Source organism: Vitis vinifera, chromosome 16, assembly GCF_030704535.1.
Source record: "Vitis vinifera cultivar Pinot Noir 40024 chromosome 16, ASM3070453v1".
Taxonomy (NCBI): Eukaryota; Viridiplantae; Streptophyta; class Magnoliopsida; order Vitales; family Vitaceae; genus Vitis; species Vitis vinifera.
In genome coordinates, this window is record NC_081820.1 from 7,098,962 (window position 1) to 7,115,592 (window position 16,631).

Here is a 16,631-nt window from a genome sequence, read left to right on the forward strand (position 1 = left end):
ATTTTAAAAATGATTTTTTATTTTTAAAAATAAAAAATTTGAAAAACTCATTTCACAAACTGTTTTTTTTATATTTTTTGTTCTTAAATGTAAAATCTTTTTATTGTTTTCACTTTTTTTTTTAAGATTATTTAAAAAAATAATTATATAAATATTTCAAATAATTTAAAATAATTTCAAATAAAATATTATAAAAAAATTATCTTTAAAACATATTTAAGAATATTAAAAATATTTTAAGTTTTTAAATAGATTTTTATTTTATAAAATATAAGAGAACAATTTTTAAAATTATTTTTAAAAATTAATTTTTGAAAATTAATTTTTAAAACTATTTTTGAAAATAGTTATAATTAAATAGAAATTACAATTTTAATAAAGAAATTTTTATCTAAATTAAGATTATTTTATTTCTTTTAATAAAAATGTTAAAAGTAAAACATAATTATTAAATATCATGTGGTATCAAAAGTGGGATCGTATACAAGGAATTAAGCCTACGACTGCCTTCAAAGCACACCACATGTTGTCTTTCCTTTTTTTCAGTTTTTTCTGCTCCCTCAGTTTAGGGTTTAAGAGGTGTAAGTTGTAAATAAACAGGAAGGCGAAAAAGATTATTAAAAATAATAATACGAAAGAGGAAGAATTTTCGAAACCACTGAATCAGAACTCAGAAGCAGAGGGCTTGATTTCAGGTTCTTATTTATTTTGCTTCCTCTATTTCAAATTTGTTTCAAGAATAGAAATTACTCCGTTTGGTTTCCGAGAAAACGGAGCAAAACTAGGGAGGATCGAAGATTGGAACTGAACCAAATCAAAGTGTAGTGTTGTGTGTTTTGCTTATTTTCGTTTCGATTGCTCTTTATTTTCCATTGTTTTCTCAGCATCCAGACACAGCCTTTAAATAGGTTATTGTTATTATTATTCATTGAATGGTTTTTTTTTCTGATTTTCAGTAGGTGGCTAACAATGTTACCAAGATGGAGCCGAGCTGCTATTCGTCTCTACAAGCTTGGGTCACAGAACAACATGGAGCTCAGGAAAGATTTCTGTTTTGTTGCTAGCCGAAGCTATGCAAAGGTTGCCGCGGCTGCTGATGATTCCACAGAAAAAAATTTCTCCAGAAAACCCGAGGTTTGAACTTGGAAGTCCATCACATCATTTGAGTTTGTGTGGATTTTTGAGAATACGTGTATATTTCTTCGTCTTCTTTTGTTTTTTGTGTTTGTTTCTGAACATTGAACGTGTTATGATTTTCTTTGTGATCAAGACGTAAAAAACCTAAATTAAAATATGACATAGAAAAAAGAAGATGCCGTCGGGATGGTTCATGGGCATAGCCATAATTTGATTGTGTTTATGTTGCATTTTCCTGTATCAGGTTTATTTCCAAATGAACAGTTGTCTGGTAGCTTTATGTGCCAAGGATTTCGAAATTGCAGTTAAAATTAAGATTTTCATTTGAACAGAAACAAAAACCAATTTTCCAAGCTAAATGCACCTTAAGGATATACCCATTGATAAATACAGGTTATCCTGGAAACTTATTACTACTGTATTGCTCATCTTTCTTCTTTGAAAAGTAATTACTTAACCTTGTAAAGAAAGGTGGAATAGATAAAAATAACATGTAATAATCTCTTCTCTACGGTGATTCAGAAACGTGCTTCTAGTGGGTTTATTCTTGCAGGCACTCAAATATTTATTTCTTCTTTTCATCATCTTTTCATATGCAAATCCTTCAATCTGGGCACATGTTTCTCAGTCAATTTCAAGTATACATCTTATTAAATGCAATTTGTATGTTTTATATGATGCCCTGGTTAATGCTTTTAAATGTCTCGTCTCAAAGCCAAAGTATTTTTGTACAGGTATATTTTAACAAAATGTTCTGGTCAAAGCCTTGTTCTTTGGCTTTGGCCCAAGATTCCCCTTTAAGAGTTGAAGAGCCAAAGTATGAGGGTATCCGACATATTATATTTAAAATGCTGCTGTTTTATAGTAAACAAAGCAAGTCTATTCGAGGGGCAAACGTGGTATACCGGCGAATTGCTTCACAAGTTGATAAACCTGCCATATATAATGGTGAGTTTTTCCTTACTGCTTTCCTGTTGGGTAAGAAAGCATAAAGTTTACTTTTTTGTTTTATAGTATCTTATAAAATCTAAAGATTATATACCACAAACTTTCATGATAGTTGAGAAAGCATAAAGTTTGTTAGCTTCAAAATAAGCCATATCATTTGAGGAATGAGGACTATGAATTGTTTGTGTTGTTTTTTTATGGAACATTCTTGAGAAGTGGACTTTGCCACCATGTTTTTATAGGTTATAAAAGGTGTATATAAACGACAAAAGAAAAGAGTACACTAGAGTACACCAGACATACAACAAATACAAAAAGGCAAAGCCATAAAAGAGAGAACACGAAAAAACAATTCTCTCTCTCAACAAGTTCCTAGCCTGTGATGGTCGGATCCTTTAATTTCAACCAACGTACCTATGCCAACATGACATGACATGGATGCGGGTATGAGATCCTTGTTGGACACTCCTATTTGACTTTGGATATGATTGTTTGATTTTTTTCATTCATATCCTCTTATTAATAATTACGTTAGAGAAAGAGAAGAGTTAGCCGAAAAATGAATTTTTATAAAAATATTTAGGGACAAGATGAAGAAAAGGAATTAGAGGGAAAAAATGGGAGCTTTTGAATAAATTATTTTTAAGGGATTTTTCTTTTGTCATACAGTATCCCACTACCCATGCCCATATTTTAGGTCCCTTTTAACCGAGTCCCTGTATCCTAAAATTTGAGTTGTGAAGGATCAGACATGTAGACACATACTAGCATCTAACACTCATACCCAAACCCATACAACATAGTTCCTAACCAATCACAAGAATCAATCAAAGGCATTGAGCCTTCTTTAATAGTTTAATGTACATCTCAACCCATGCTAAGAGATCACGTAGGAACCAACATTTCAATTTTTTATTTGACATCGCATCGATTTCAAATGCATATTGGTTTCTTTCCTTCCACAATGTCCAAAAAATGCATAGGGGAGCAGCTTTCCAAACCTTATTCCGTTTTTTGTGTACGCTTAGATTGCCATATACTTGCTTACTATCATAGGTTCACAATTTTGGGCAATCATGGTACAAGGGCATGGAAGGCAGCAATATTAGAGGTAATCTTAAAACTCAAACAGCTCCGATTCTCATGTGGAAAGGCTTGCTAGTTCTATTTGTATTTTCTAGACTACTATTTTAGATGAGAGTGAACCCCATGTTGATAACATTAAGTCTTCCAATAGTATGCTTCAAAAAGGTTGGGTTGCTTTAAAGGATAGGACAAAAGGGTTCCCTTTTCTTCTATCCACATTCTCCAACATAAAAAAATGGATGTGTTATTAGATAATATCCCCTTTCACACCTACATAAACACATTGTATCCTATAATTATATCCAATAATTCAAATATCATGCTCAATACCATTTTACAAATTTGATTCTAGGGCTAAAGATTAATTTGGAGAAAAGTGAATTGATTCCAGTTGGGAATGTCCCAAATTTGGAGGAGCTTGTGAGGTTTTAGGCTGCAAGGTGGGTACCCTACCAACCACCTACTTAGGCCTCCCTTTGGGTGCTCCTTACAAGTCTATTAGGGTTTGGGAAGGGGTGGAAGAGCAGTTCTAAAAAAGGCTTTCTTTGTGGAAGAGGTGATATCGTTCAAAAGGTGGAAGACAAACTTTGATTAAGAGTACTTTATCTAGCTTACCGATTTACTGCATGTCCCTCTTTGTCATCCCTAAAAGAGTGACGACTAGATTAGAAAAGATTCAAAGGGACTTCCTTTGGGGAGGAGGGGCTTTGGTTAACAAGCCAAATTTGGTCAATTAGTCTGTTGTTTGCTTGGAAAAACAAAAAGGGGGCTTGGGTTTTAGAAGCCCTTCAATTCTCAACAAGGCTCTTTTGGGGAAATGGTCTTGCAGATTTATGAGTGAAAGGAATCCTTTTTGGAAATGGATGATTGTTGGTAAGCATGGGCTAGAGGAGGGGGGTTGGTGCACAAAAGAGGTATGAAGTGGGGGTTTGGACGACAATTAGAAATGGATGAGATGCTTTCAAAGATAAAACTAGTTTTCAAGTTGGTTCAAAGAACTGGGTGAAGTTTTGGAAGGATAGGTGGTGTAGGGATTCGTCTTTGAGGGATTCCTTTCTGAATCTTTATTCTATAGTCTCTTCTAAAGATGCTTGGGTGGTTGATGTTTGAGATGGGGGTAGTTGGGGTCTGAGGTTTATTAGACAGTTCAATGATTGGAAGTTGGAGGAAGTAGATGCCTTTTTTAGGAGGTTGCATAATCACTCCATCTCTTTGGGTACCAATGATGTTATGGTTTGGTTGGAGACAAAAAATGGTGATTTTTCAGTCAAGTCCTACTCCTTGGCAAGTAGGAGAGTGGAGCCTTTCCCTCATAGTATAGTTTGGAACTCTTAGGCTCTTGTAAGAGCTAGCATTTTTTTCTTGGGAAGCAACTTGGGCAAAGATATTGTTTCATGATTAGTTCATAAAGAGAGGTTGGAGGATGCCTAACAGATGCTATATGTGCAAAATAGAAGAAGAAACAGGTGATTATATTCTCCTACATTGTCCAAAAGCTCGTATGCTGTGGCAGCTGATTTTTTCTCTATTTGATGTACAGTGGGTGATACACTCTTCTGTGAGAGGGGTGTTCTTGAGTTGGGGCGGTTCCTTAGTTCGCAAAGAAAGGAAAAAGTCTTGAAAAGTTGCTCTTTTATGCCTTTTTGGTCCATTTGGAGGGAGAAAAATAGGAGAGCCTTTAAGAATTGTGAAAGTTTGGACCAAACAATTAAAAGTTATTTTTTATATCTATTTTAGGATTGGGTTAAGATTGTATATTGGGGATGATTATATGTCGTTGTTAGATTTTGTGGATTGGTTAGGTTCCCCATAGGGTGTGGTTGCTTATTTCTATGTATTCGCTCCTTCTGGCTTTTGTTGTATTGCATACATCATGTATACTTTATTTATTTAACACAATCCTTTTACCTATAAAAAAAAAAAACCATTTTACAAAGGTCCATTAATGAAATCCACACCAGTGGATGGAAATGAAGTATTGCATGTTGTTCCTATCATAATATAAGAACTTTGATACTTCTAAATCATCGAATTTGTGCCACTTTAATTCCAGAAGAGCTAACTTCAATTTAGAACTTGAAAGACATCGTTATCTGGTTCTTAGTTGAGAAACCTATTTCCATCCTGTAAACGAGTTTGCACAATGGGTATTTATTTTCAGTTTGCGTCACATGTTTTTTTTTCTTTCTCTGGGAATCAACAATGTAGATAGTGATTTGTTATTTTACATGCTGCTTTCCATGCTGGCTTTGAATCTCTATATTGGTCTAATGTAAAATTATATTATTTCATATGCAGCATTTAACTTGGAGAAAACCTTTAAAACAACATTTTCTCTGCTTATACTTCATATGTGGCTTTGCTTACGCCGCTTGAAAGAAGATGGAAAGGAAGGTGTTGAATTTGGGCAATACTTGTACGAGATTTATAATCATGATGTAGAGCTGAGGGTGTCAAAGGCTGGGGTTTGTGATTGCTACCTATATGTTAACTAGAGTCTGTTAGATATTCAATACAGCTCCCATTTCTGAAATTTTCTTGACATTAGTCTCTTTTATTAGACTAAAGAAAAAAAAATCAATACACCTTTTTGAAAAGCATGCATGAGTTATAATTAAGCTAGTCATTTTCTTAGAAAAGAGCAAGATAATTTATCAGGTTGAACACCTTTATTGGTTAATTGACTACTCCCAAAGGAAAAATAATTAGAACTGTATCACATAGTGAAAGGATAAGACAACTCACATTGATTTGCACAATATTACGCCAATAAATGGGGAAAAGAAAATGTAGTAGTAGACATTTAATCATGTGATGTATGCAATTTTTTTGGCATTGGAGCCTCCTAGACCAGATGAATTTTGGGGAGCCAGGGTTTACCATTTAATAGAGAAGATCTGGCAATGTTCTTACTCCAAAATTGACCATAGGAAGTTTTCATATTTATTTATGTCCAATCTTTCTTTACTTCATATGCTTAGAGGAAGGAAAACCATGGGGATCAGTTAAAAGATGATAAATTTGTTCCAACTTCAAATTTTCTTCTTTACAGATCCTCACCTGCTGAAACTATGGTTGCTAGCTTAATCATCCCTATTGCATCTTGAACGGGTAATCTTTGAACCAATGGATGAGCATACATGTTATGGATCACATTGATCCTAGAATAGGCCTTTTTGCATTTTGGTTGCTTGTGTACATCATGTGTACTCTTTTCTTTTTAATACAATTGCTTTTACCTATCAAAAATAAAAAATAAAAAAGTGATCATAGAATAGGTCATATGTGGAAAATATAAACACTCTTTGGTTGAATAAGCTTTAAATTTTCAGTGCATGCCACTTATTATTTTTGGAATGGCAGGTTAACTTACTATTGACTAGATGGATGAAGGACTTGGAAAAGATTTTCTATGGAAATATTGTCGCTTATGATGCTGCAATGCTCCCGGAAGCTAGACCTGATGAGCTGCCTAATGTGATATGGAAGTAAGATATTAATGAGCAGGTGTTTCTTAAATATGAATTTCTTATTGCTGCAACTTTCCTCACTTATTTCTGTTGAAAGAAAGCTTGCTTATGTGCTACTTCATACTTTAAAATCACATTATCAATAACCTGTTCTCCCATACTGCTAATCAGTCTACTCAAGTACCTGGATTACAAAATTATTGATTTGTATTAAGCATAAATTTCTGTACGAGAATAGTTTTTAGCTTTGATTTTATTGAAAAAATAGGTGCATTTTAATATTTTATAGTATACATTGTATATACATTATATTGGATGTACTGAATTGGCAGATGGGGATTTTTTAGTCAGTTAGAAGGGCCAGGATGAAGAAGCAGATGATGATATTTGTAGGGAGAGTGAATGTCTCTACTGGGACACTTAACAGTCCTCAGGCAGTGGAGAATCAGGCAAGCCCTGATAGGCTTTCTAATCCTGCTGATGACTTCTGACTGGAGGATCTCCCTTTTTTTTTTTATAAGATAGTGTATTAATAAATGCTAAAAGTGCACAAGAGTACACTGGTTGTATACAAAGAGCACTAAACAAAAAACAGGAAAGAAGGTATACACAAAAAAATTACTCCCTCCCTTATCTAAGCTCCAACCAATCTATGAAATCAACCAAATGCATAGATTCTCCACCTATATACACCCTAACCCACATAGAGAAATTGTTAAAGAAAATATTTTTTAGCCTTTGATATGACAATTCCTCACATTCAAAGATTCTCCTGCTTCTTTGACTTCCAAATCGTCCAAAAAATACGAGGAGCAACTCTCCAAGCCTTAGTACGCCTTAGGAGAGTCTCCCTAATCGACTAAGATAAAACCTATTGAATACCAAAAATGGAGAACACCAATTGCCATAAAATTCTCCCTTGTCACAAATGAAGGAGGATATGATCAATGGACTCGGACTCCTCTTTACACAATGCACACTTGTTGGCCAATGTCCACCCTCTTCTTTGAAGTTGATCCAAAGTCAAAAGCTTTCCCTAGCAAGCCTCCCAAGTGAAGAAACTCACTTCGAAGGAATCCATTAGTTCCATATTATCTTTAAAGGAAAGGGTGGCATAATTTGTCCCCAACAAAGAGTAAAGCCCTCTTATAGAGAAGACCCCTTTGCAATCTTCCTTCCACACTACTCTGTCTTCCTCCTTCCTCTTCATTGTCTGTCCTTGGAGTTTAGAAAGGAACCGTTCTATGACGTCTAACTCCCAATCATTCAGGTTCCTAACAAAATGAAAGTTCCAATTTTCTCCTTCCCCACATTGCTCCCAAAAATCAGCTCCCATGCCTCCTTCAAATCAGATAGGGCAAACAAGGATGGGAAAGTCTCACATAAGGGCTCTTCACTACACTACCCGTCTTTCCAAAACTTCACTCTATTCCCATTACCTGTCTCAAAGGAAATCTTTGTATTAGAAAAATCCCACTGCTTCTCAATCTCTTTCTAAACCCCAACCCCATAGGAATCTCTCACCACTCCCAACCTCCAATCCCCTTCTTCCTCCCTAAACTTTCCCCTCATAATTTTCTTCCACAAAAAATCTTTCACTAGAAAAGCGCCAACACCATTTACAAAGAAGGGCCTTGTTAAGCAAAGAAAGAGAATGAACATCTAGTCCTACTTTCGATTTTTCTTTACAAACAGTTGACCACTTGTCTAATTGTATTTTGTTTTTCTAAGGCCGCCACTCCCCTCCCCTCCACAAAAAATCCCTTTGAATCTTCTTTAATCTCAACCTTACAATTCTTAGGATAGTGAACATAGACATAAAATAGATTAGTAAACTAGCTAAAGTACTGCGAAGTAAAGTGAGTCTTCTCCCTTTTGAGAGGTGTTGTCTCTTCCATAACAAGAGCCTCTTATGAAACTGTTCTTCTACCCCATCCCAAACTGCTGCATACTTATATGAGGCCCGCAAAGGAAGCCCTAGGTAAGAAGGCAACTTTCTCACCTTACACCCAATCTCACAACCCAAATATTCCAAATTGTCCACCTCCCCCATTGGAATCATCTCGCTCTTCTCCAAGTTAATCTTCAACCTCGACATGGCTGTGAACCACATGAGCAGCCAACATAAGAAAGTGACTTGCTCTTGAGAGGCCTCACAAAAAACAATGGTGGCATCAACAAAAAGGAGATGAGAGACTCCTCACCCCCACCCCCTTTTCCCCCAACCTTGAACCCTAAAATAAAACCACCATCCTAAGCTTTCAAGAGCAATCTATTAAGGGCCTCCATAGCAATTACAAACGAGTAGGGGAAGATAGGGTCCCCTTGTCTCAATCCCCTCGAGCTTTGTAAAAATCCTATAGGTGTGCCATTAATTAAAACAAAGAAACTGACTGAAGAGATACATCATTTTATCCAACTAATCAATTTTTTCTTGAGCCCCATCTTACCAAGAATTGTTAACGAAAAGCCCTAATTCACATAATCGTAAGTCTTCTTAATGTCAAGCTTGCACAACAACCCACAACCTCTCTTCTTTAGCATTGAATCAACTACCTCAATTGCCATCAATATTGCATCTAAAAATTGTCTCCCCTCCACAAAGGCGTTTTGAAGCTTGGAAACCATTTTACCCACCACTTTCTTAAGCCTATTGGCCAACACTTTAGTCAATAACTTATAAAGACCTCCAACCAAACATATTGGCCTAAAATCCTTGAGATTATCAACACCTTTCTTCTTAGGAATCAACACCAAAAAGGTCACACTTAGGCTTCGGTCAAACCTACCATCACAAAATTGGATTTCCTTAATTTAACTTGGATGAGAACATGTTAAATCTTCAAACAAAAAATTAGCACTTTCTAACCCAATCATCATCACAAAATTGCTCATCCTATGGTCACTCGCATACTTATGTTGATTGAGGGAAATACCAGAGGGACTATGATGCACCTCAAGACTAAGAAAATATGTGAGAGACCCAAGATCTTTCATATGAAAGGACTCGGAGAGATGAGTTTTGAGCTGACCAGTAAAGCAAAATCAGAACCAGTGATCACAATATCATCAACATAAACCAAATGAACAACAATACCCATGTCTGATTTCCGAAGAAATAAGGAAGTGTTATACTTGCTCTGCCTGAATGAAAATTGTAATAAAATGGTGTGGAATTTATCAAACCAGGCCCTCGGAGCCTGTTTGAGACCATAAAGAGAGCGACGAAGCTTACACACATGTGAAGTCGGAGAGGGAAACAATCCTGGGGGTGGCTTCATATAAATATACTCTTTAAGATCCCCATGAAGAAAAACATTTTTTACATCCATTTGATGTAGTGACCAATCACTGGAAGCAGCAAGAGCTAGAATCGTACAAACAGTAGTCATTTTAGCCACAGGAGCAAAGGTCTCTTCATAATTGACACCATATTCTTGATTATTCCCAAGTGCAACAAGCCGAGCTTTGTAATGATCCAAACTTCCATCAGATCGGATCTTGACTGAGTAAACCCATTTGCAACCCAGAAGAACAATAGTGGGAGGACAGGGCTCAATGTCCCAAGTGTGATTGGCCTCTAGAGCGGCAATTTCTTCCTGCATAGCTTGTCGCCAACAATCATGCTTGGCAGCATGTGGGAATATCAAAATTGGACAATGCAGCAGTAAGGGCTAAAATAGAATTGCCAGAACTAAAAGAGGGAAATCCATACCTATTCGGAGGTACAGACACTTGAGGAGAGCGACGTACTAAAGGTGCTGGAGGTGCTGCAACTGACTGAATCTGGAGCGTGGTAGGATCAGATATTGGGTGAGCCACCGAAAGAGACTGTGGGCGGGAGCGTCTCGCATACACAATACCTAGTTGAAAGCGAGAACCGACTGGATGAAGATCTGAGAACTGCTACTCAAAGGAGGGGAGGACCACAGTAGAAGAGGATACATGAAAGATATGTTGATTTTCAAAGAAAATAACATTCCTAGAAATACGTGTACGATGTAATGTAGGATTATAGCAAACAAATCCCTTTTGACACATATTATATCCCAAGAAAGCACATCGAATAGATTGAGCAGATAATTTATGTAGCTCATGAGGAGGTAAATGAACAAAGCATACACAACCAAAAATACGAAGGTGATCATAACTAGGTTGCTTAGCAAATAAGCGGAAATAGGGAGACTCCATATGTAGGACTTGAGAAGGTAAACGATTAATCAAGTGAGTAGCAGTTTTCAGAGCTTCTACCCAAAACATGGATGGAACAGAAAATTCTAACAAGAGAGTACGTACCACATCTAGGAGATGACAATTTTTGCATTCGGCAACTCCATTTTGTTGAGGAGTAGAGGGACATGAACGTTGATGAATAATATCCTTAGAAGCCAAGAATGCTTGAAACTCAGTAGACAAATACTCACCACCAGAATTTGTGCGTAATGTCTTAATGGAAGTAGAAAATTGATTGTCAACATACACTAAAAACTCAGTGAAAGTACGAAAGACCTCAGATTTAGAGCGAAGAAAGTAGACCCAAGTAAATATGCTATGATCATCAATGAAAGTCACATAATATTTAAATTTCTCAAGTGAACTAACCGAGGAAGGTCCCCAAACATTACTATGGATAAGATCAAAGCAGTGAGATGCTCTACTTGCATGCAAAGGGAAGGGAAGAGTTTTACTTTTACCAAGTTTGCAAGAATCACACTCAAGAGATAAAGAAGAACGATCCTTATTACTAGGTAAATCAGAGTTCAATACATGAGATAAGATCTGAGTATTGGGATGGCCTAAACGACGATGCCACACCATACTAAGATCTGAAACATTATTACAAGCAAAAGACTTAATAAAAGAAAGTGGAGAAAAATCTGGAACAGGTAAAAATAGTGGAAACAAGCACCCCATTTTAGGTCCCTTTGCGATCGGCTCCCCCGTTACCTAGTCCTGCACAACACAACCATTACCAGAAAAATTAACAACACAATTGTTACCAACTAATTGGCCAACAGAAATAAGATTCGTGAAAAGTTGAGGAGCAAGAAACACATCAGTTAACTTAAAAGAGGCATCGTCGATAGCAGCTATGGGCAAAGAGTTGCCATTGGCAGTCTGAATGGAAGATTGACCAGCGTAGGGCCGAACATGACACAAAGCGGTGGGATTATTAGTCATGTGATTAGAGGCCCCCGAGTCCACGTACCAGAGTTTAGTAGAATTGTTACCTTGGAACCCCATTGTTGATAATGTTGAAATTAACATCCGTTGCACCATTTATGGGGTGCAGTAATCTGGTGCAGGAGGTGCGGCTGAAGGAGAGTCGTGTGCTGCAGAAGTTGCTACAGGAGGGACAATAACCGAAGTCTAAAATGCTTGGGCCTGACGATTCTGGGGGCGAATACAACATTCTTTGATAATGTGACCCTTCTTCTTGCAATAAGAACAAAACTTCTTAGGACAAGTGGCAGCAATATGCCCATATTCCTTGTAGTGAAAACACTGCAAGTTTTTAGAATGCATAGGTGGTCCGCGTCCTTGAGCAGCATAAGCTACAGTTGCCATCCCGGAACTGCCATGAGATTGCTCCAGAATAGCTTGAGTACTAAGGCGTTGCTCTTCGCGAAGCAACTCACCAAAACAAATATCAAGAGAGGGAACAGAAGATCTATTCAGTAAAGAGGAGCGGACAAATTCATATTTCGGACGTAGTTTCATAAGAAACTGATCACGCCGGGTAGTCGCATGAATAGTATGAATAGTTGAGAGAGCGGCAATAGGAACATCCATTGTAACCAAATCAGCATATTCATGCCAAAGGGTCAGAAATGCCGAGTAGTAGTCTTGGATGGAAAGACTATCATGTTGAAACATGGCAATCGCATGTTCTAACTGAAAGCGACAAGCATTGTTATCCTAATGATAAACTTTCTTCAAGTAAGCCCACATAGATTGAGCGGAGCGATGGGGCCGCAAGTGGGTGACAATATGAGGCTCCACTGAACCAAGAAGCCAAGACATGATGCGTGCATCAAGCACAGCCCATGAAGGAGAAGACCCAACATCCTGAGATTTGTCAAAAGTGGATGGTTTTTCAACATTCGTGCCATCAATATGACCCCAAAGGTCTTTTCCCTTGAGAAAAAGTTCAAATTGAAATGCCCAAGTAGAATAATTTGTGTCTGTAAACTTAACACACACAGGTGCGGAATCCATAGAAAATAAATAGAACCCGAGACAAAAGGATGCACCAAAAAAAATCCTAGAAGAAAATTGACCCACGACAACCACAGAAATACTGAGAAAAATGGTTGTGGTTGGGTGCAACACGGAACAACATAGACTTGACCGAAAGACACGAGAGGCACCTCCGAAACTGAGAAGACAGAAAAGAATTTGAGGGAAGAAAAATTAGCAACCTTGCTCTGATACCATGTCAAAATATCGTGTGAATGGTCGAATACCTTGGCCTTGAGTTTTGTATATTATATATAGACTTTACAAGGATGCTATGCATGGAAAGCAAATAAAAGCAAATAAATTCCCGCATGATTCTAGCCCTATACATGTAAACTATAATCTGTCAAATAATGTATGCTAACTATACAGAATAATAAATGGAGAAATATGGAAACAATTGTGGGCTAAAATAAGGAAAGAAGTGTGGACAGCAAAGCTGTCCTTTGACAATTTATGGCTAGGAAAAGAGTTGTACCTCCTCATACTGTGTAACCTCTATGGTCTGATAAATATTTGCACTATTTTTTCTGTCATTTTTTATAATTCTTTTTTAAATTCTAATTTTAGGATGTCATTGAATGATAAACTATTAGCTATAATCATCAGATAGAAGATGCAGGATGAAATAAAAAGTATGTGGAGGTATGATATCATATTTGTTATAAATGATACTAGGATAAGGCCAAACCAAGTTTTCCAATGTCACAAAGAAATATGTCTTTTCTGTTTCTCTAAAGTTTGTGTGTTCGTTTTTAAACCTCTTTATCTAAAGAGGCCGAGCAACAAGACATGGAGAGATTTCTTCCATGTAGCTACTTTAGAGAATAGCATAACTAAAAACTCTGCTGACTATGAGAATTCTGAAAATTAGAAAGCTTTGACTCATTGATTGTTTACTTTAGATATATATTTAAAATTAAATGGTGCAAGATTTCATGATCACTCTTTCATAGTTGGAAAGAAATCGACTTTGTTTGGGAAGTGTTTTTGAAAACTGTTCTAAAAAATAAAGAGGTTTTGAAAACTGTTTGATATATTCTTTAAAAATAACTTTTATGCTTTACTTTCAAACATTCTTTGTAGTTGTATAATTTTTTTTTTTTTTTAAAAAAAAAAGCTCTTCGAAAACGAGTGAAAATAACTGAAAAAAAAAATTAAAATATGCTATAAAAAAACACCTTTTAAGTTTTTTATTACAGAAAATTGTTTTTTGTTTTTTAATTGCCAAACATGTTTTCCTATTTTTTTGTTCTTAAAAATAGAACACCATTTTTGAAAACAGTTTCCAAACATACCCATCATTTCTTTCTTATCTAACAAAAAAAAAACAAAAAATCCAAACATACCCATCATTTCTTTCTTATCTAACAAAAAAAAAACAAAAAAAAAAGGAAGAAAAGGCCATTTCTTGATGCTGGATACCTTATCTGCTTCCCATAACACTGCTTCTGAACTGTGTTGCAGGAATATCTTTTCTGATGATGGTTTATCAAAGCCAAATGATGCTGCCGCAGGTGCAGTCCAGGCATGTTCTAATTTTCTGTCATCATTTTTGAGCAACTTGCATCAGTGTTAGATTTCCAGAAGGAATTTAGAATACACTGCATAAGGTTTTCTAGGAATGCAATATTTGCAGTGGGAGCCATACCCTCCATGCCAGTATTTCTTTCCCTCATCAGCTGGTCACTTAATGTGGATTATTGTAACCTGCAAGTCATGGACCTCCTGACATGCTTTACCATTGGTACACTAGTTGGGCTGCAGTGGTCTCCACACTGGTTGCATACTTCATGCTATATTATAGTATATGATTGGCAATTTGAGGATTTATGAGTGAAAACATCAATCTTCTGTCCACAGTCCTATTAAAAATAAACAAACAAATTAATAAATAAAAATCAATTCTCTGTCCACTGCTCAAAAATTCATATATCCGTCTGCCTGGTTTTTCTTGTGAGTTGTTCATGATCTACATATATACCTTTATCATCTGTGTATTGAAGATATGGCACAACTTAACTCTTGAATAATCTGCATCTGCAGGCTATGGCAAGGTATGCTCGTCGGGAATGTAGTTGCCTATCCTTAACAGGTAAACCACTCTTATTATTTTCTAATATATTTTCTCAGTATATGCACCTCTGGAGGGTAAATTATTGTTCTTTTTCTTTTTATTTTTAATCTAAGGTACTTTGCTGTGTGCTCTATGCAATAATTTAGTGAGCTTAGTACATGAATAGATGGAAATGACATCTTGCACTTAGATGACTTGATGAATGAAACCATAGATAGTTGGGCAGGGGAATGGTGCCGTATGGAATAGATGATTTGGGATATGTTGGGAAAGGGAGTAGTGCAAGGGAAACCAGAAAAGGCATTGTATGACACATGCACTTATGGAGCCATCACCAGTTGGGAGTTTGAAAATTTGGACACTACCTGTTGGTATATAAACTTAAATTCATGTTTATTTTTGCATGTCAATATACTTTATCTGATTGAATTATGTTGCATGTATTTAAAATTTTATCTCAAGTTTGCAATTATTGTTTTTATTTATTTATGAATTTACTTATTTGTATGCTTTTACATCATGGACCATGAAGTGAACCTTGAGACTTGAACTATTCACCCAGTGAACCAGATTCTTTAGCCTTGATTAAAACAGCGTGGAGTTGATAATATCAAATTATCTTGATTCATTCCAAACATATACTATCGCATGTATATCTTGCAATGTTCTTGTGGTTTAACTGTTGTGCATGTGGAATTTCTGTTCATCGGGATATGTTCCTTGTATAATTGCCCTACCATTTGAAAACTTGTGTTGCCTAGGATTTCAGTTTGATAAAGTAGTGGAATTTTGGTATGTGCAGACAAGGAGTCCATCTTCTCCGGGAACTTCACGTTCTCTTCATTAGAGAACCCAAAATCTGATTCAGTGAGAGGATAAAACTGAACAGGCCTAGGTGAGCCATTATCAACATTTGAGTTTTGATGGTGCTAAATGCGCCACAATATTTCTGGGAAAATATTCATAACTCCATATCTTATAGGGCAACTCGTAAGGCCATTGCATCATGGGAGAAGGAACTGCTCTATTATATTGCTTTTTTTTTTTTTCCTCCTTTAAATTTTTCCCCAATAAAAGTAGCAATTGTACGGTTCTGATGGATTCAAAACAGATTGATTACTGGTTTTGTTATAGTGAAGAGATTTTGATGTTATTTAAACCAGTGACTGGTTTTTGGATATGGAGTCAACCCCATTTCATTTCCAATGCCACTTACGTCATTTGATGTAAGACGTAGCTTTTGGATTGGTTTTGCTTGCAAAAGGTTTTTGACTAGGAATTTTTTTTCTATATGTTAAATATGAACCTCTCTCTCTTGTGTACAGCTCCTTTTTCAGAAGCACTAATATTATCAACATATACAAGGTGGTGTCCTTAATTTTGCACAAAGGGGCAACTCCATTCATAGTTGAATAGGAATGAATTTGGTGATTCCAATTCTTTTGTTTGGATGTGCTTAGGAATGTAATGTCATGTCTACATGAAAGGGGTGATACTAATATGGATATATTGCACTAATTTTTCTTGTGGTCGGGTTTTGTCCTATTAGACTTTATTGGTAAGGCTTTTAATGAAATAAGTTTTATTTTATTGGGTTTTATTTGTAAGGTTTTTAGGCAGATAGTTCTAACTTTCCTTCACTAGGTCTTTTCCTATTAGGTTTTTTCTAATAA

At 36.1% G+C, this 16,631-nt stretch overlaps 1 protein-coding gene across 8 annotated transcripts; it reads left to right on the plus strand.

The window, feature by feature from the left end:
* The first annotated feature begins 473 nt into the window (after nucleotides 1-473).
* On the plus strand, nucleotides 474-16,138 carry LOC100250925 (uncharacterized). 8 transcript variants are annotated; one of them, XM_002264785.5, is made up of 9 exons: nucleotides 474-695; nucleotides 957-1,134; nucleotides 1,872-2,085; nucleotides 5,470-5,636; nucleotides 6,535-6,659; nucleotides 14,349-14,409; nucleotides 14,928-14,976; nucleotides 15,761-15,853; nucleotides 15,941-16,138. In XM_002264785.5, exons 2-8 carry the CDS (start codon nucleotides 970-972, stop codon nucleotides 15,835-15,837), a joined length of 858 nt encoding a protein of 285 aa, XP_002264821.2. In that variant the 5' UTR covers nucleotides 474-695; nucleotides 957-969; the 3' UTR covers nucleotides 15,838-15,853; nucleotides 15,941-16,138. The 8 variants fall into 8 exon arrangements, with proteins under 8 accessions (XP_002264821.2, XP_019081609.1, XP_059589617.1 ...); XM_059733634.1 differs by having other exon boundaries at nucleotides 508-695; nucleotides 960-1,134; XM_059733633.1 differs by lacking the exon at nucleotides 474-695 and adding an exon at nucleotides 711-821.
* Nucleotides 16,139-16,631: the final 493 nt, after the last annotated feature.